The 20,110-nt window shown below is 41.6% G+C and overlaps 1 protein-coding gene across 10 annotated transcripts in view; it reads left to right on the top strand.

The window, feature by feature from the left end:
* Positions 1 to 20,110, top strand: part of VTI1A (vesicle transport through interaction with t-SNAREs 1A) — a 372,209-nt gene that overhangs the window by 241,738 nt on the left and 110,361 nt on the right. The window contains exon 8 of one of the 10 annotated variants that reach the window (XM_057530931.1): positions 7,219 to 8,694. The exons of 7 other annotated variants lie outside the window; for them this stretch is intronic. In XM_057530931.1, coding sequence (XP_057386914.1) covers positions 7,219 to 7,341 — 123 coding nt within the window. In that variant the 3' untranslated portion in view covers positions 7,342 to 8,694. Of the gene's footprint in view, positions 1 to 7,218; positions 8,695 to 20,110 lie in introns of those variants that run through there. 2 more of the 10 variants (XM_007173100.2, XM_007173101.2) reach the window with 2 other exon arrangements.

Here is a 20,110-nt window from a genome sequence, read left to right as displayed (position 1 = left end):
CGTCTTTTTAAAAAATGTACATATTTAATTAAAAACTACTTCATTTGCTGAAACATGCTAACCATCGTCTGAGCCTTCAGCGAGTCGTAGTAGTAACCTCAAAGATCACTGATCACAGATCACTATAACAAATATAATAAAATGAAAAAGCTTGAAGTGTTGCAAGAATTACCAAAATGGGACACAGAAACATGAAGTGAGCAAAAGCTGTTGACAAATGGCACCAGTAGACTTGCTTGACACAGGGTTGCCACGAATCTTCAAATTGTAAAAAACACGATATCCGTGAAGCACAAAAAAATGAGGTGTACCTATACCCCTCAATCTTCTGTCTACTGCTTTTCTTGTTAGGCAAGGTGTCACAAATACAGCCTAGCATTTCTTTCCATCGCAAGCTTTTTAACAGACCATCCTCACTTTCTTAGGGAATATTTGAAAATAATTACAAATTACACTCTTCTCTCACGTGTCTCATTAGGGAAAGTGCTACTAACAGGCCCATTCGTATTAGGGTTTTTAAGGGGAAGTCACCACCTACTGAGAACATCTCAGAACACCTCAGTGGTGGAGGGCTACCCATCCTCATAGCCTTAGGGATGAAGAGACTGGACACGTTTAACTACTCTTCAGCTACTTTGTTTCATTTGACTTCAAAAACAAAATTAGCAGTAACAGGAGACAGTGGTTCCATGGGTTAAATTAATCAACGTGTGCTAATTAAATAACCATTGTGCCTCTGCCATTGATGCCTGTTTCATTTGGTGGAGAGCTCTTAGTAAGTCTTAACCGACTTTGGTCTCTGTACTTTTAATATTTTGTCATTCGAACTAAATTGAAGGAAGACAGTCTGTAGTTTAAGCTGAAGAGAGAGCTATTACTTCATGTATATTGGCCCTCATGAAAGGATTTCTTTTTTAATCTTTTTTTTTTTTTTTTTACAGTAGGTCCTTGTTGGTTATCTCTTTTAAATATAGCAGTGTTTACATGTCAATCCCAAACTTGGAAGTGTTTCTCCCTCATTCCCTCCAGGACATCTCCCACCATACTGCATACAGCCTTTCCCACTCTGAACCGTAACTGCTTCCCTTACAACTGATATGCCCTAAAGAAACCTGGATTCTGCTACCAATCCACTACGTACCCATCTTTCATGTGTTTTCAGAGTAGCCTAACTTCACCCCTACCTGTCATGCAATGTCCCAAACCCAGACCTGCTCTGCCGCCCCAGAAGCAGACCAGCAGCCAACGTTTCTTTAAAGTAATGGAAATTTTCATCCTGTACACAAGGCACTGTTTGCCGTGTTATTCCCACTTGCTTAAAATAGACTTCAGAATATTCTGGTTTTGTTATATTTCCCACAGTTTTCTTATATTAAGAAATGATGGGTTTATTGAAATATTTGTAATACAAAACAGAAGAACCTACACATTTAAAAAATATTAATTTCATATTTCTTGTTGAATATCTTGACACTTCTGAAAGGTATAGAGCACAAAATAAAACTCCCTGTAAGCCTCATCGTCCTCTGAACCATTGTTAACACTTGAGAATGCATTCTCCCCGCCTTTTTCTATGCATATTTTACCTGCAAACAATTGAATATTTCATTGGCATTTTAAGTTTTAGAAACTTGTCTGTGATTCCTGTTATGCCAAATAAAATGTTTTAAGTTACTCTCCTCGTTTGGCAGGTTATGTATTTTAACACAAAGAATATAGAGTCTGCCAGAATTATTTATCTCGGTTTAGCTTATAAAAGTCTGTTTGGTTCACATTTTTGCCTTTTTTTTTTCTACCGTCAGCTGTAAAACATCAGACCAGAATTAGCAGCTGTAGTCCTGGTTGCACTTTATTAAGTTTATGGTGGACTTTTTCAACCCTGTTCCCGGTGAAGTTTATTTAGGTAAAAGGTTGATAACATTCTTCACCCCAAAGTTTTTTTCTTTCTTTCCCGTTAAGACAGTTCTTTCCAGGGACTTCTCTGGTGGTCTAGTGGTTAAGACTCCACCCTTCCACTGCAGGGGGCACAGGTTCGATCCCTGGTCAGGGAACTAAGATCCCACATGCCGTGCAGTGTGGCCAAAAAGAAATAAAATTAAAAAGACAGTTCTTTCCTGGTAACATTCAAGAGGTTAAACATGAAGAGTCATTGCTTCTCTCTCATATAAACGTCTAGACCCATCCTTCCACTGTGTTAAGCCAGGTTTATAAAATATGTAATCTCACATGCAAAATAGAATAATTCTGTAGTATGTGTGTATGGTATGTGTCGTACTGTGGGTTTGTTGAAATACAAAAGAACCCAGAAACATTTGTATTTTTAAAAAGACTGGGCCTCCACCATACCCTGATGTGCAGAATTCATAATTTATGCTTGAACATATTTAAATAACTGGAGTAACAGGTCTAGGTAAACAAGTTACATTAATTACAAGAGTTAACGTGAGCGTGAGAATATTTGTGTTAATGTTTCATTTTTTTCAAGTAAGACTCTGTGCATTCCTTGCCCAGAGGACTATTTTCCCGAAAGTGGTAAAAATGCAAACACTCATCTCTAATATTTTATGCCATGTCAGCTACATCATTGATAGGATTCTTTGTTTTAGTTATTCTTCTTACCAGAGATAAGATCTAAAGGATGTATTCTGCATACTAACTGAAGCATTATGCAGTACTTCTGCTAGAAAAGTCACTGAATATTCCAAGTAAGAATTAAAGGAAATTTTGCGTGACATGGCATATTTAGAATATTTCCACCATTTGGTGATCTAGTTTTTGATGGCCAAATATACCAATAAGTGTTACTCATCATATTTATACAAAAATCATGTTGTGTATATAGGTATTCATTTTGTAGCCTTTCCCACTTAGCAATTTACTGTGAACGTCTCCCCTTGACATGAAATATTCTCCTAAAAGGATGTTTCTTACACAGTTTCCCTCGTGGGACTGCAAAGAACAATTCTTAATTTGTGGGTAGAAATCCAGAGCTCGCAAGTTTGTGCCGTTCCCATGGTTGACCCCGTTGTTTCTAAACCGTGGGCTTGCTGGCCCTCAAGTTTCTGTAGTAGGTTTTCTTTGGGATTAGCTTTGGGGGGTGAGGGAGGTAGATGAGAGGATCTACCATCACGTTCCTGATTAGACCACCTTCTCTCCAGCATATTTTCTCCTTTGGCTCTATCACCTTCCTCCTTTTAAGTTCCTGCCTGGGACTTCCCTGGTGGTCCAGTGGTCAAGACTCTGCCCTTTCAATGCAGGGGGCATGGGTTCGATCCCTAGTCGGGGAACTGAGATCCCGCATGCCACGTGGCATGGCTAAATAAATAAATAAATAAATAAATAAATAAATTCCTGATTATTCTTAGCCTTCATCTCCTTTTAGTCACCAGTAATTGCTTCCCTTTTGGAGGGCCTCCTCTTTTGTCAGCTTCTGGTTGCTTTGCTGACAAACACCTCAGAAAAGGGACCAAAAAATGGAACCCTGTAGTTTTATAGGTAAAGAGTTCATGGATGAAGACTTTTTTTTTATCCTAGTTCCCAGTGCCCCTAACAGTGTCTGTCTTCAGACAGAACTGTCCCTCGGTGCCTTGGGCAGGCTTCTGTGGTCCCTCTGCGTCCTTCCCAGCCACCCTGCCCTCTCGTCGTCACCTGCATTACAGCTAGACCCAAATCCTTCCTGCTCCCCAGACATGCCTCATGCTCTTCCCTGGCTCCTGTGCATCCTCCTGCCTGGACGTTTACCGTCCCATCTCCCCCTTCAAAATCCCACCCATCTTTCAGCATCTTGGCTCCATGCTGCATCCTCAGAGAAAGCAGGTTGTGTTTTCTGGATCCGTTCAACAAGAGGGGCTCCACGTTGCTTTAATTGCACTGCCCCTGTGGATGTATCTACATAGTACGCCTGTATTTTATGTCCGTCAGCACCTGTCTCCTTCACCCTACCACACGGTAACTCCTTGAGAGCAAGAGTAGGTCTCTCATGTATGACTCTCAAAGTACTGGACACAGTTGCCTGCACATAGAAGATGCTTGGTAACCACTGGCCCAGGAGAATTTTTAAACCTCTGATTTGAAACTATCAATCCTCTTCCAGTTAATGTCTTTAAATTTTATTTATTTAGTGATATTGCAGAGTAAGTTTGGAGATCGCCGGCGGCTTATATAAAAGCACGGAATGACCTATCTTGGTTATGTCTTTAAGCAATGCCCAGAGAGAGGCCAGTTCCAAGTTGAGATACACTCTCAGCTCGTGCCATTGCCTGTTGATTTTTTTCCAGGCCAGTAACATAACTTACCTTGGAGAGTCTTGAGCTATACACCTTAGCTCCGATTTCCAGAATCTTCCTCAGCTTTGTTAGTCATTCCGCGTTGTTGTTCTTTTGTGTGTATGAGCATGGGGACCTTGGCTTTTGGAATAATATTGCATTGCAAATCAACTTCTGCCTCAAAAGGACTTTTCTTCCACAATTTTCTGCATTTCTGAACAGGTTACAAAATGTCACAATTCAGTAGGGCCAATTATTAGATTTTCATTTAATGGGCAGTTTTAATGTTCTCAGAGACTCTGAATAGTAATAGCATTTTAAACTACTGCATTCCATTTAAAGACTCACAACCACTTCTTCTCTCTTTGAGTGTACCTAGTTATATTTTTGGGTATCATTTAAATTCAGGCTCCCAATCTGTAGGAAAATCAATGAGTTAATGAATAGCCTCATTTTTTTAACTTTTCAAATATCTTATCCTAATTATAAGGCATATCTAGTGACATTAATTTGATGAAATCCCAAATCATCAGATTGTGCAGAATAGCCCTGACCATGGAGTAATTTAGAGCATTTTCAGTTTAACAAATGTACTGTTTTTTAGGACCAGATCATGGCTTTGCTTACTGTGAGAAAAACTTTCTACTGTTAAGGTCTGGAGTCCATGTCAGTGTAGGTCAAACTTTGTGCTTTTTTTTTTTTTTTTTTAGTTGTTTGTTTACCATGTTTTATTTAACCTATTAAATGAAAAGCATTCCTGCTATAAATAATAATCACCCCTGATGTATCTATAGCACATTCTTCTTGCTAAATCACTCCCACATGCACTGTCCACCGGCTTGGTGAGCTTCAAGGTTACTCTCTGGCCATACAGTGAGTAAACGGCAAAGTCCAAGACCAGTGACCTTCCACAAACAACTGGTGTGGTTCACGTAAGCCACCTCATATCCTGTGGGGAACAAGATGGGGAGTAAGCCAGCAAAGTGATGACTGTTTGAGTCATTTATTTTCTGCCATGTCGTTCACAGCTCATAGGCTGTCCTCTGGGACAACAACAGAAAATGAATTCTCCAAACTGATCGAGGCTACAGTTTGAGAGAAACCGACACAGCAGGCGTCATTTCAGTCCTTCCTACTATCCAGATGCCTCTTTGTGGTTCTCTGTTTTAATCCTTGTCCCTCTTTATCCTATTCAATTCTCTGTCCCTTCTCCAGCTGAAGACATCTGACACTTACTCTCAGGGAAGTAGAAATCACTTACAAGCATCGCTTGATCAGTCCTCACAGCTGCCCAGTAAGATAAGTCCAATGTAGGGAATGGAAGCCCCTCACTACTCCTTCAACATTTGAATGAGTCACCAAATTAGTAACCAAACCTAAATTTCCTGGTTCCCAGGCTGCTTCTCTGTTTGTGACCTACCACCAGCCAGAAAGTGGTAGGTGTCACATTATATCCAGCTGGCCAGTCAGCAACTTAAATTTATTCTTGCATACCTCCTTTGATTGAACCAATACAGAAGCAACATGTATTTTTAATAAAAGCTCGTGGACTGTGGAATTACAAAAATCAGAGTCTTCCTGGAAATGCTCATCTTCTTAATGATTTCTCTGCTAGGCCCACAGTAGGACTCAGTAACCATCTGTGGACTAAATGATATAATCCACCTAAATGATATAGATCCAACTAAAGGTATAATCCAGAGGGGAAGAAAGGAAAAAGAATAAATGGCGTGGAGATGTGAAACTGAGCAGAGAGGCACTTCCCTTTCTAAAGAAGCTGTGCTTAGTGCAACACGTGGCCTATAAAGAAAATCTGGCATCGGGACAGGCTTGCCCAGCCCTGATTTTCCACTCGCATTTCACTTCCACCCCTCCCTCCCGCAAACATGAACTGATTTCCTTCTGCTGCTAATGAAGACTGCTGCCAGGTCAAGGGATTTTGATTACACAGCATCTCATTGTGCTGTATGCAGATTTAATGGATTCAGACCATCAGGATGTGCTCTCCTTTTGTTGTTTTTAAATTTGGGGTGACAGATGTTGAGGACCTTGAAAATTCAATGGAGCAAAAGGTGCATCTAAGATGAGGAGGCCTCTACAACCACGCCCAGATTGCGAGGGACACATTCCAGTCAACTCAGGAGTTTAGTTCCACTGAACTCCTATCTTGTGTTCGTGATACGGGACCCGTGTCCTAGCTCCAGGGAACCTCTTTCCATGTCTACCTGACACTGCCTGGAATGGCCCCCCCTGCCCATCCCATTCTGAACCTCTGGGTGTGGAGGCTGAGCTCATGGTCCACTTGGATGACCCCTCCCTCCCCAGTTCCTATCTCTCTCTGACCACTGCGCTGCACTCACCAGCCCAGTAGAGTAATAGTGCTCACTTATTTCTTAAGCCTCTTAGGAACCTAGAGACCAGGGCTTTCCTTCTCAGTTTCAGAACTGGAGAACCTTGAGTATGATTTGTTTTTTTTTTTTTTTAATTTATTTATTTTTGGCTGCGTTGGGTCTTTGTTGCTGCATGCGGGCTTTCTCTAGTTGCGTCGAGTGGGGGCTGCTCCTCGTTGCGGCACGCAGGCTTCTCATTGCGGTGGCTTCTCTTGTTGCGGAGCATGGTCTCTAGGCCCGCAGGCTTCAGTAGTTGCAGCACGTGGGCTCAGTAGTTGTGGCGCATGGGCTTAGTTGGTCTGCGGCACGTGGGATCTTCCCCGACCAGGGATCGAACCCGCGTCCCCTGCATTGGCAGGTGGATTCTTAACCACTGCACCACCAGGGAAGTCCCGCATATGATTTCTTAATCATCGTTATTGTCATGATTGCTGTTGTCATCTTAATTGCCATTTATTTTAAGAGCACTGAAATGCTAAGTGCTGTATAATCATTATCTCATTTCATTTCATTTAACCCTCAGAGCAAACCTGTAAGGGAGGCATTATTATTTTCTTTTACAGATGAGGAAACTGAGGCTTAGCAAAGTTCAGTCACTTGCTCAAAGTCACACAACTATCAAGTCTCAGCCAGGATTGCAGCCAGTCACGTCCATCAGCCTTAAGAACTCAGCTCTCCTTGTCTGAAACCTGATACCAGCTGGGTTCTCATCCTGCAGTCAGCCTCCAAGGAACCTAAGTAACTATATGTGGACAAAGTGAAACGTCTATTTACAAATCAGACTATGCTTCTATTAATATGTTTCATTTAGAGTATCGATGATGTTTTCAGTGATAAACCAGGAGTCAGATTTTTATGGAAATATCTAAGCATATTTACCAGCTTCTTTCACCTTAAATGGGGAAAAAAATGCTACAGTAGTCCTGAACAACTCATGTCTATATGCCAAGGTTGGCATATGAAATAATTTCCTAAGAGGTTGCTACCCTAAGACAAGAGGCAAAATGGCAAAAGAGGTCTTTGATGCTCTCCATGTTTTGTGGCGCCCAGCCCTTTTCTTCCGTTCTTTCCTGCCCACCCCACCCCAGCACCTTTGTCACCTCTGATGGTCTAATTCTCCTCGCTGTAACCCCACCCGGGCCGGTCTGTCCCAAAAATGCAGTCCCCAGTGGAAACAGCCCATGAAAGACAATCTCCAGGGAAAGCAGTCTGAGGAAGGTAAATTACACTAAGACTTAATCTTGGGACATAACTGAGTTTTGTAAGAGTAGAAACGGAGACAGGTAATATTATGAACTCTGGACTTTTACCTCTGCTTAGGACAACCCACTGTTTTCCATGCTGTCTTGGATCTCTGCCCAAATCCCCCCTCGTCACTCTGTGCCTTTCCCCTGCTTCATTTTTCTTCATAGCACATGTCACTCCCTGGAATTGCTTTATATACTTCCTGGTTTATTAGCATCTACGTCTATAGAAAGTAAGCTCCGTGAGAGCAGGAACTTTGCTTTGCTTGTTGCTATAACCCTAGCATCTGCAAGAGGGCCTGGCACATAGTAGGTGCTGAATAAATATTTATCGGGTGAAGGGATCAGCCACTTGTCATGCCTCTTCTGAGCAGGGCAGCTTTTACTTTTACCCGGTTTTTGTCCAAAAGAACAAATTTAAGTAGCTATCAAACTCATGGTTTTACTGTTATTATTGCTTGAGAGGAGGTGAATTTTTTTCTTTAAAAGGCCAATTTCAACTTGACGTACAGAAAACAGTTAAGTAAATACTAGCTCAGATGGTGCTCAGGTGCAGTAAAGTCAGGAAAATGGTATCTGAGTGTCTGGCAAACACTACGAGATCAGAAAATATTAGTGGACATCCTTCATGTGAGTAAAAAATTGTATTGATCTACATAATTCATCTTGAAATAATTATGAGCCAATTTTTCAATCTCACATGGTGTACACTGTGTTCATGGTTCTCTTAGAATTATCCTTGGCTTTGGGAATTATAAGTAATGTACATAAAATTAAATCCAAAACATATCCACATTTGAGTTCAAATATTTCCTCTTTTAAAGTGTAACCGTGACTTTGAAGTTGGGTTAAACCACAGGTGTGTGTTTTTCTTCTATTCAGCTTCAATGATACCTGGTAATTTGGCATGTAATGATGGGGTAGGCTCAAGGATGTTCAAGAACAAATTGTACCATATTGTTAAGTTCTCCCTAATCTTACAAAAATGAACCACCACAAATTACTGAATTTTAATATCTCCTGAAACTCTCCCAGCAAAAAGAAGGAAGATACACTAATGACTAATTTAAATGCTAAAAAGACGGGGAGGGGTTGAAAGATAATCCCAAGTAAACCAAATTAGCTTACCTATCATTATGATTATTTTTAAATCACAGCGTTTCATGGAAAATGCGTTTTTGTGGTGCCGGGTTTCAGGAATACTCTTTGTTAAAACCTTTGTAAATGAAGTTATAAAATTGGGACTAGTGGATGGGGCAGGTGATTGGACAGGGGGACAATAAATAGTGGGGTTGAAACCCTCTCGTTAATAAAAATATTGGTTTCCATATGTTAAGAAAAAACATCTCACGCTCTCCATCTAGACCTCTAGACCTGTAGTCAGTGAGCCTGTGTACTTCTGTTTCCCCGCCAGATATTTGTTCCTGTCTGAAAGACATTTTATGATATTTATTTGATGACACACACCTGCTGGGTAGATGAAAAGCTACTGCTCCTGAGGGTGACCTACTTCAAGCTTCTGAGGACTTTGGCAGGTTGTCCTGCCACATCATTTGAGCCCATCTTGATGTCGCCTGTTGAACATATGTAAGACGAGTGCATTTGCAGACTTGTCCGAGGCAGAGTTGCGAACCCCAGGGAAGAGGTTTTAGAGTCAGTAATGACTTTGTAAGTGTACTGAGACAGGGAAGACACATGCTTTACCAAACCCGCCTCCAGCATAGGAAGTGCCGCTCTCAGCACTCGGGATGGGGATTGGCCCAGAAACCTGCCCCCGTGGAGTGGACCGTCTGGAAAGGGGATCTTACAGGGATCCATGTAATGTGGTCCAAGGTAAAGAGATGGACCCCAGGTGGGAGGTAGGGAGAATGAGGGTCCAAGGTGACATGAAAGAAATTCTGATGCAGTGTTTTCCTGGGAGTTCACAGGACAGAGATTTCTAGTTGAGATCAGGGAAGAGCATGGAGACACTGTCATCAGATTCATCCTTTGAAGCCAACTTGTCTTTACATGTTAATTTCCACAGACATTAATTGAGCACCAGCTATTGTGACGAGGCAGACCTTAGGCCGAAAGATACAAATATAAATAATTTATATCCATCTCTCAGTGTACACAGTGTAGTAAGAAAGCATACCTAAACAGGAATTTTATTATAAATGGAAATAGAACAAGGAGTTCTTAGCCCTGTCGGCCTTCCTGGGCTTGGTGATGCCCAACCTGAGATCTGCAGAGTAAGCGCAAGTTAGCCAAAGAAGAGAAAACGGGAAAATGGAGGCATGAAAATGATACGTTGTGCTCGGAAGCGACAAACTGTTCGGTTTTACTGACTAGTGAAAAAGGTGAGGTGGGAATCAGTGGGTCCCTTAGAGGGGCTGTAGCTTCCCTACCCATCTCATGAGCCCCTTGCCACCACTGCCTGAGTAAGCGGACTGCCCCTGCCATGTAAATGCAGCTTCAGAGCAGGTTCCCTCCTACCCTTTGCTGCCCTAAGCTCCCCCGCATGGAAAATCCAGAGATTCCACGAAGAGGGGCCATTGACCCGCTGCTGAGGAGTTATAAGCTCTGAATCATGAGTGAGTTGGGGTTTTACCTGGTGATTTAGAAGGAGTCATTCTCCATTACATTTTTTTTTTTTTTTTTAATTCATTCTTGGCTGTGCTGGGTCCCTGCTGCGGTGCGCAGGCCTCTTACCATGGTGGCTTCTCGTTGCGGAGCACGGGCTCTAGGCATGCGGGCCCCAGCAGCTGCAGCACACGGGCTCCAGAACGCAGGCTCAGTAGTTGTGGTGCACGGGGCTTAGTTGCTCTGTGGCACGCGGGATCCTCCCGGACCAGGGCTCGAACCCGTGTCCCCTGCATTGGCAGGCAGACTCCTAGCTGCTGCGCCACCAGGGAAGCCCTCTCCATTACTTTTATCTGCGTGTCTACAGCTCATGGTTTGAAAGCCTTGGCTCCAAATGACATATGCCCTCGGTGTTATTTATGATATGACTCTCCTTTCGGGTCTCCTTTCCTCCTCTTCCAGTTATCTGTTGCTGTGTAACGAATCACCCCAAAAGGGAACGGCTTAGAACAACAATTGTCATCTCTCACAATTTCTGTGGGTCAGGAGTGGAGGAGCAGCTTGGCTGGGTGTTCTGGCTCGGGACCTCTCATGAGGTTACCTTCAGATCAAGCCCGGAACTGGAACAGTTGGGAAGAGATAGGATTCAGCAGTAGCTAGAGACTGGCTGGGACTTTCTCCTGTTATCGCTTTATTAATCTTTCCATGTAGTCTGTCTACGTGAGCTGGTCTGGGCTTCCTTACAGCGTGGAGCCTCAGGCTTGCCAGCTTAGAACCCCCAGAGATGAGCCCCAAGAGCAAGACTGGCAGAAGCTGCGTGGCCTTTCTTAAACCTAGCCTAGGAAGTCACACAGTGTCACCTCTGCTGCATTTTCTTCCTCAAGACGGTCACAAGGGCCCATCAGGTTTCGATGGGAAGGGACATAGACTCCACCTCTTGAGGCAGGGGTGGCACGGTTGTGGAAAATCAGTGGGATGGGAATATTTTGTCGCCAATTTAGGAAAATATAATGTGCCGCACACCCTCCAAGAACATTTTCCTCTGCTCACGCAATCCTTTAAATTACCTAAATATTAATTCACTCATTTTGCTGTTGCCCGAAAGCTTTCTAGTTCCCTTTCCACACCAGAATCCAAGGCTTCAGTGCACACACAAGAACCAAAACACCTCCATTGTCTGAATGAGAGTCAATCACTCTAGTGTGTGGTGTTCCCCTTATGATGATAACACTTTATAAGCATATATACCCTGTTGCCCCATCTTCAAGAAAGCTATACCTCAATCAGGCACTCGTTTTGTTTGTTTTTTTAATTTATTTTTTATTGAAGTATGGTTGATTTACAATGTTGTGTTAGTTTCTGGTGTACAGCAAAGTGACTCAGTTATGCATTTTTTTTTCATATTCTTTTCCATTATGGTTTACTATAGGATACTGAATATAGTTCCCTGTGCTCTACAGTAGGACTTTGTTGTTTATCCATCCTGTATATGATAGTTTGCATCTGCTGATCGCAGCCTCCCACTCCATCCCTCTCCCCCACCACCACCCCCCATTTGGCAACCACAAGTCTGTTCTCTACGTCTGTGTGTGTGTTTCTGTTTTGTAAATAGTTCATATGTGTCATATTCTAGATTCCACTTATAAGTGATATCATATGGTATTTGTCTTTCTCTTTCTGACTTACTTCACTTAGTATGATAATCTCCAGGTCCATCCATGTTGCTGCAAATGGTATCATTTCATTCTTTTTAATCAGGCACTGTTAAATCCAAATATTGCATATATCTTTCCCTGAGAGGCCCCTTTTTATCTAACCACAGCAAACTTGAGCCTCAGGAGTGAATGATTTCAAATCTGTCTTTTTATTTGCCATTCACTGGATAGATTGATGGTGCTCTTACAACAGGGTTGGTCAGTAGCATTTTGTGGCGTACAGGATATCTCCGGGAGTAAAAAAAGAAAAAAGTTTTTAAAAAAAGGGCCCAGACTTTGAGCTTAAGGAACTTTAAAAACTGAAGCATTAGCATGTTCTTGGTAGGAAACCTTCTGATGTAAAGTTAAACTATTGATGTAAATTTTACATTTTTAAATAAGTACTATTGCAAGTGTGCTATCTTAATGAGGACTTTTAGATTTTACACATATATAGTGAACAGAAGTTGAGTTCTTTAAATATTTTCTGTTAAAAATCTATGATACATGAGCAATGGATTGGAGGGGTTTTTTCGCCCTTGGATAACCTAGAAAAGAATATAGCTCTATTTTAAAATCCCTTCCAGTTCAAGAGTTATCCAAGCAAACAGTATTGACCAAGGTGTTGAATGCACCAGTAATAATAATGCTAGCCTTTCATAAAGCTAAGTAATCAGGAATAATGCTGAAAATAAGAAGACAGTCGTTTATTTACTCTATTTGGCATTGTTAGTACTAATAATGCATTTCAACACAGTGGAATTGCTAGATGATGCTTTTGTGACTTTTATGCAGGTTATTGTTATTTAAATGAACAGTCGACTGCACTGTAATGAAGAAATGCGTGCTTTTCCCAACTCAGTTATCAACCAGGATTCTAGGAAAATGAGAATTTGTGTCTGCCTTCATTCACAGAGCAAACTGGAGGTCACTGTTTTCAATACGAACCTTTTTTTAGCTTTTCAGCAGTGAATAATTAGAAGCTGCTGCTTCTGAAATTACCTGTATTCACTGTAGAGAAGGAAAGACTTTTATCTTCCACGATGAAATACATTTTCTCATTCAAATTTCATCATTCTTTTTTTAAATGGCATTTTACACCGCTGAGTCAATCCTGGGTAGCATAAAATAAAAGAAGTAGATTTTGTGTGCTGCTGTAGCCTTGTTTATTCAATTTACTTCCTTAAATTTCAGCTCCGCCTTGAAAAATGATCCAAATGCAAAAATGGGTTTAAAGCAGTTGAATATATACAGCAGTTATCCACGTAGAATACTATTATACAAACACATGTGTTTTTTGCACTTTGATTTAAATTGAGTTGATCCTTGATCCTTATAATTTAATGATTATGTGCTTCCGAGTTTTTAACAGCTTTGTTGAGATACAGTTTACGTATTATACAATTCACCCATTTAAAGTGCACAATTCAATGGCTTTTAGTATATTCACTGAGTTGCGCAACCATCACCACAATCAATTTTAGAACATTTTCATCACCCCAAAAAGAAATCTGGTACCCATTAGCAGTCATTCCCCATGTCCCACTAGCCCGTGACAACCACTAAACAACTTTTCTGTCTCTATGGATTTGCCTATTCTGGACATTTCATATAAATGAAATCATATAATATGTGGTCTTTTGTTTTGGGCTTCCTTCACTTAGCATAAGGTTTTCAAGTTTCATCTATGTTGTAGCATGTATCAGTACTTCATATCTTTTTGTTGCCTACTAATATTCCATTGTATGGATATACAAATTTTATTTATCCATTTATTAATTCGTAAACACTTAGGTCTCAATTTTTTGGCTACTATGACTAATGCTGCTGTAAACATTCACCTAAAAGTTTTTGTGTGGACATATGTTTTCATTTCTCCTGGCTGTATACTTAGGAGTAGAATTGCTGGGTCATATGGTAACTCTAAGATTAACTTTTGAAAAAGTGCCAAATGGGGCTTCCCTGGTGGCGCAGTGGTTAAGAATCCGCCTGCCAATGCAGGGGACACGGGTTCTGAGCCCTGGTCCGGGAAGATCCCACATGCCGCGGAGCAACTAAGCCCATGTGCCACAACTACTGAGTCTGCGCTCTAGATCCCACGAGCCACAACTATTGAAGCCCGCACGCCTAGAGCCCGTGCTCCTCAACAAGAGAAACCCCCGCTCCGCAGCAAGAGAAGCCCCGCTCGCCGCAACTAGAGAAAGCCCGCGTGCAGCAGCAAAGACCCAACGCAGCCAAAAATAAAAAAATTAAAAAAAAAAAAGAAGTGCCAAACTGTTTTCTAAAGTGATTGGACTGTTTTATATTCCCACCAGCAATGTATAGGGCTTCCAATTTCTTCACATCTTCCCCAATACTTGTTATTGTCTGTCTTTTTGATTACAGGCATCCCAGTGGGTGTGAGGAACTATCTCATTGTGATTTTGATTTGCATTTCCCAAATGGCTAAGATTTTGAGCCTCTTTTTTTTTTTTTTTTTTTTTTTTTTTTTTTTTAAGGATTTTCTTATTTATTTTTATTTATTTATTTATTTATTTTTGGCTGTGTTGGGTCTTCGGTTCGTGCGAGGGCTTTCTCCAGTTGCGGCAAGCGGGGGCCACTCTTCATCGCGGTGCGGGGACCGCTCTTCATCGCGGTGCGCGGGCCTTTCTCTATCGCGGCCCCTCCCGTCGCGGGGCACAGGCTCCAGATGCGCAGGCTCAGCAATTGTGGCTCACGGGCCCAGCTGCTCCGTGGCATGTGGGATCTTCCCAGACCAGGGCTCGAACCCGTGTCCCCTGCATTAGCAGGCAGATTCTCAACCACTGCGCCACCAGGGAAGCCCTTTGAGCCTCTTTTTATGTGCTTATTGGCCATTTGTGTTTCTTCTATGGAGAAATGTCTGTTTTTATTGAGTTTTTTAAAATTCTGTTACCTCACCTTAGGAATGTGGCTAGCAGAACTAAGTTGGAAATAAATGTATCTTCCTAAAGGGAGTAATTTTCAAAACAAATTTACAGATTGAAGACATTGTTTTTACAATGGTAGTATTTCCGGATTATAGAAGAATTGAATTGCTCTCAGGAATCAGTTTACTTCTGATACTTTTTTCAATTTGATTAGCAATATATCAGATATTGGTGGTCCCAGAGTCATACCTAGAAAATGGCTTAAAGATCAGTTTGTCCAATTAACTCATTTTACAAATTAGGAAACTGAGAGCCTAAGAGGTGAAATATGTGGGTCACAGAGAATTAATGATAGATTTAGAACTCTATCCAGGTGGAATCCAGATAACTGAACATCTCTATTTAATTTAGAGAGAAAATAATGCACTTTTCAAATGGGTTCTTACTGATTAAAAAAAAAAAAATGGTGAACTGCTCTGCAATTAGAATCCACAATATTTATTTTTGGGTATTTAACACATACTATTTTATTTTATCCTCATAGTAGCACATGTAAGATTAATATTATTTTTCTGTCCTATTGTGTGTAGGGAAGCAGGTTAGCTAGCTTGTTGAATGGCAGCTACATAGTGAACGGCAGCTACATAGTAAATGGCAGACTCTAACCCAGACCTTCTGATTCCAAGTTCATGGTTTTGTTTCCTCTGGTCTTTACAAAAAGACAGCATCAGCACATTGTTGCCCATGGCATCTTGCGAGCCTTTTGTTCCTGGTCACTAAATCACTGACACAAGTAACCGATAGGTGGCATCATGGAGCATCGTTTCCCATCACTAATATAGTTATTCAGCAGCACTAATATACCTAACTTTGGAAATAGAATGTAAGTTTCAAGTGACAGAAGGATTGCTTGAGTATAAAAATACAGTACCTGAAAGGCTCTACTAATATAATAACATATTTCTGGAGTCCTTTTCAGTTGCAAAGCGCTTGGCTTACACTTTTGATTTGGTATTTACAATTATGCAAGACCACTTTTTCTGTTTTGACGGATTTGTCATATTCATGATGACACTAAGGCCTGAAGGGCTTTAGTTGCTGCAGTCATAATGTCTCAGGCAGAGCTACATCTCAGATCCAAGTCTCTTAGCTCCTGTGTAGCCCTGTGTTCCCTCCAGTGTACCATGCTCCGCCTTAATGATGTGCTGAAGGACACTCATTTGAAAGAAGAGGAGACTTTACGCCATTATTCCAGGCAACAACAGAGCTATGAACAAGTAGAAGTTATAGGGAGGCAATTTTGAGGCCGTATAAAGAAGACTTGATCTGCCCAACAATGCAGCGTGTTGTCTTGTGAAGGAGTGAGGTCTCTTGTCATTGAACTGTTCAAGCTAGGGCTGGATGACCATCTGGGAGGATGCTCTAAAAGGGGTTTCTGCATTGTGTTTGTGTGTGTGTTTGTGTGTGTGTGAGTGTGTGTGTTACTGTTGTCAAGAGAAATGAGAAGGCACTTACGGTCCCTTCCAACTGTGAGATTGTGGGTCTTTGTTCTTAGTTAAGAGAATAAGCTGGTTTAAGAGGTCCTCTGTATCCTTACTGAAGAAAGAAACTTTGAGAAACTCTTATCCTGCACAGTTAAAGGTACGGGGTTTTCTGTTTAAAAGAGAGTAGCCAAATTTATCAGCTTGAATTACTAGTTTCCAAATGGTTAGAACAGCAGTTCCCGTGTATGTTTATATACACTCTGCACAGCAAAGGTTCCATATTCAAATAAGTTTAAATACAAGCCTTTAATATGTCATTGTCCTTTGTGATTATCGAAGAGGGAGAGAAAGTGTGCAGCAGTGTCAATTTTATTTTTTATTTTCACAAAGCCCTTCAGAAACATGTTTGTCAGTCTCACCCAGTGGTTCTCAGCTCTGGTGGCACATGAGGATCACCTGAGGAGCTTTTTAAAAACACTGATGGCCAGGCCCCACCCCAGACCAAATGAATCCAGATCTCTAAGGGTGGGTTCCCAGCGTCAGTATTTTTTAACAGCTCTCCAGATGATTCTTCTATGAAACCAGGGTTAAGATGAACTACTCTAGTGTAAGCATAAACTCAGGCAAACTCTGGACATTTGCTTTGTAATTTTGGCTGCTCTTTGGAATTCAGGTAATCAGTTCAGAGCCAAAGCTCCTAATATGGTTAGAGGCAGTATCTCACAGTGATTCACGCTGCTGCTCTAGAGCCAGACAGCCTGGCTTTGTCCACTTACTAGTTCTGTGACTTTGGGCAAGTTATTTTAATCTCTCTGTGCCTCAGGTTCTTAATTTATTGATGGAGATCATAATGCTACTTATATGATAAAAGCTAAGGTAAACACCCGAAAGGAAATAAAAACTTGACATATTATGATATTACAATCATCGTCGTCATCATCATGTTGTTTTGCTGTTGTTAGTAGTAGTCGCTGTAGCAGTAGCGCTCCTGGCATACGAGCTAAGCATCTACTGAGAAAACAGTCTGTTCTACACAAGGCTGCAAACCGGACCCGACCTTACTTGAAAACTAAAGACTCTTTTCAACCACTTTAGCAGCAGCGTACTGCCTCAGATTCAGAACTTTCCAATGAAGTGGAATGTTTTGTATCAAGTTTTTTGCAAAAAGCTGAGGCTTAAACCAGGTAACCTCCTGCAGTTCGATCCAGCTCTAAAGAACGGGCCAGGGCTTCCCTGGTGGCGCAGTGGTTGAGAATCTGCCTGCCAATGCGGGGGACACGGGTTCAAGCCCTGGTCTGGGAAGATCCCACATGCCGCAGAGCAGCTGGGCCCGTGAGCCACAGCTACTGAGCCTGTGCGTCTGGAGCCTGTGCTCCACAACAAGAGAGGCCGCGATAGTGAGAGGCCCGCGCACTGCGATGAAGAGTGGCCCCCGCTCGCCGCAACTAGAGAGAAAGCCCTCGCGCAGAAACGAAGACCCAACACAGCCAAAAATAAATTAAATAAATAAATAAATTTATAAGGAAAAAAAAAAAAAACGGGCCAGAGCTCTGCCAGCCAGGGGCCTGGACTGAAGGGTGATGCTGGGTTTCTGTTGGATAACTGGGAAAGGCATGCACTATGTATGGCAGGCTGACCTCCTAAATCCTCAGGGTAATCTCAGTTTCCAACCGCCCACCCTGCTAAACCATGGGACCTGAAGTTCAGAAAGCATGGTTGCTATTCAATGGGAAGCAGTGGCTCCAAACACCAGCGTCCGTGGCTAATCGTGCAAAAAAAGTGAATACAATTAGGGTGTGTGGGACAGCCTCAGAGAAAAATTAAAGTGCACAATTAGGCATAGTTTCTATTTAATTTTCAGTTGAAGAAATAATTTGAAGTGGCTCTAGTCACTGAGGGTACAGTAGCAAGAGTCCCTGACTCTCTGGGGTTTAGGACAAGTGTGGACATTTCATGGATATTACAGTTCTCTAACACACAGTTTCCATCAAGACAGCCTCCAACTGCAATTGTGGAAATTGGTGGAATATTCCTAGGAGGAGCTCAAAGGATTGTAAAGCTGAATAATATCTTTGTCTCAAAAACTTATGTGAGAATCTGGGGTTTTTTTCCCCTTTTCTCCTATAAGCGTTTTGTGGCTCACCATTGCAGACACTGCATGTCTTTGTAGCCCACAAAGTCCCCATGTTAATAGTTGCTTGCTAGTTGTGGTCATTTAATTGAAAAAAGCTGGCATGGAGATATTACGGGTCTCAGTAGGTCAGTTTTGTATCAAGTATGGTGTCATTACCTTTGACTAAACCCCTTGCAAATCTGAATTCATTATAGTTCTTCAAATGCATTAATAAAATATAAGAGGATAGACAGAAAGCTGGAGAAAAGATGTGTGTGGCCTTAAATATGCCAATCGTCTACAGTTCTGCCATGGCATATTGCCAGTGGTGCATTATAGAATTCCAGATGGCACGGTTCTGTTGGTACTAGTTTCGGATTTGCTCTGGGAATGAGGTTAAAGAGGATGCTAGACTATGGCTGGAGTTCTCTTCCTTGCCTCTCCCAGAGTAGATCCTGGAAGACTCCATCCCCTCCCGCCAATCAGACAGCTGCCCCAACCTCTCTTGGGGATTGTGGGCTCAGCACAATTGCTCATTCCCTGTGAGTTCCCAGGCATCTAGTTACCCAGTACTGCAGAGGCCAGGAAGATTGAACTCCCTCGTGTGAGCTGTGCTTGGCTTCCTCAGACCCCAGGGCTTGAGCAAGTGTGGGTATGAATTCGAAGACTCAATAGATAAGTGTTGTGTTTTTCATCAGCTCGCCTGTCTTAACTTGCTTTATTTTCTGTGAGATTCTCTCTTTAAATAAATAAATAAATAAATAACCTTTCTTACAGAAATTTATACAACACACAGAGAAAAAAATAGTGCAGTGAACCCCCATCTCCCAACATCCAGCTTTCACAGTTAGCAAATTTAGCCGTTCTTGTTTTCTTTCCCTTCCCTTTTTCTTTTGTTTTCCTATACTATTTTAAAGCAAATTCCAGATATCTGATTTTAACTGTACATATTTTAGTATGTAGCTCTAGTACACACAGCATAACTTTTCAAAAACCTAACTGCAATACCCTTATCACACCTAACAAATTTAGTAATGATTATATGCCCTGTCAAGGTTCAGTTTTCCCTAATTGTTTTACAAACGTCCACACACAACTGGGTACTTTGAATCAGGATCCAAACAAGATACCCCTGTTGCGTTTCGCTGACCCAACCTTAAGCCTCTTTTAGTCTATTACAGACCTTTCACCTGTTTTTATGGTATTTATTTGTGGAAGAAACCAGACCATTGTCCTTTAAAAATGTCCACATTATGTATTTGACCTATTGCATCTTCACTGTGCTGTTTGATATGTTCCTCTCCCCTCCATACTTCCTGTAAATTAGTGGTTAGCTCTGAAGACTTAACGAAATTCAGGTTCAATTTTATCACATCGGGAGGCATAACAACTTTTATTGATGTCAAGATTGATCATTGGGTTCAGATGTGGTCAGCCTGATTCAACCATTATGAAGTTGTCTATCTA

This window comes from Balaenoptera acutorostrata, chromosome 16 (assembly GCF_949987535.1).
Source record: "Balaenoptera acutorostrata chromosome 16, mBalAcu1.1, whole genome shotgun sequence".
Taxonomy (NCBI): Eukaryota; Metazoa; Chordata; class Mammalia; order Artiodactyla; family Balaenopteridae; genus Balaenoptera; species Balaenoptera acutorostrata.
The sequence above is the reverse complement of the archived record's forward strand: the minus strand, read 5'-3'. Positions and strand labels throughout refer to the sequence as shown.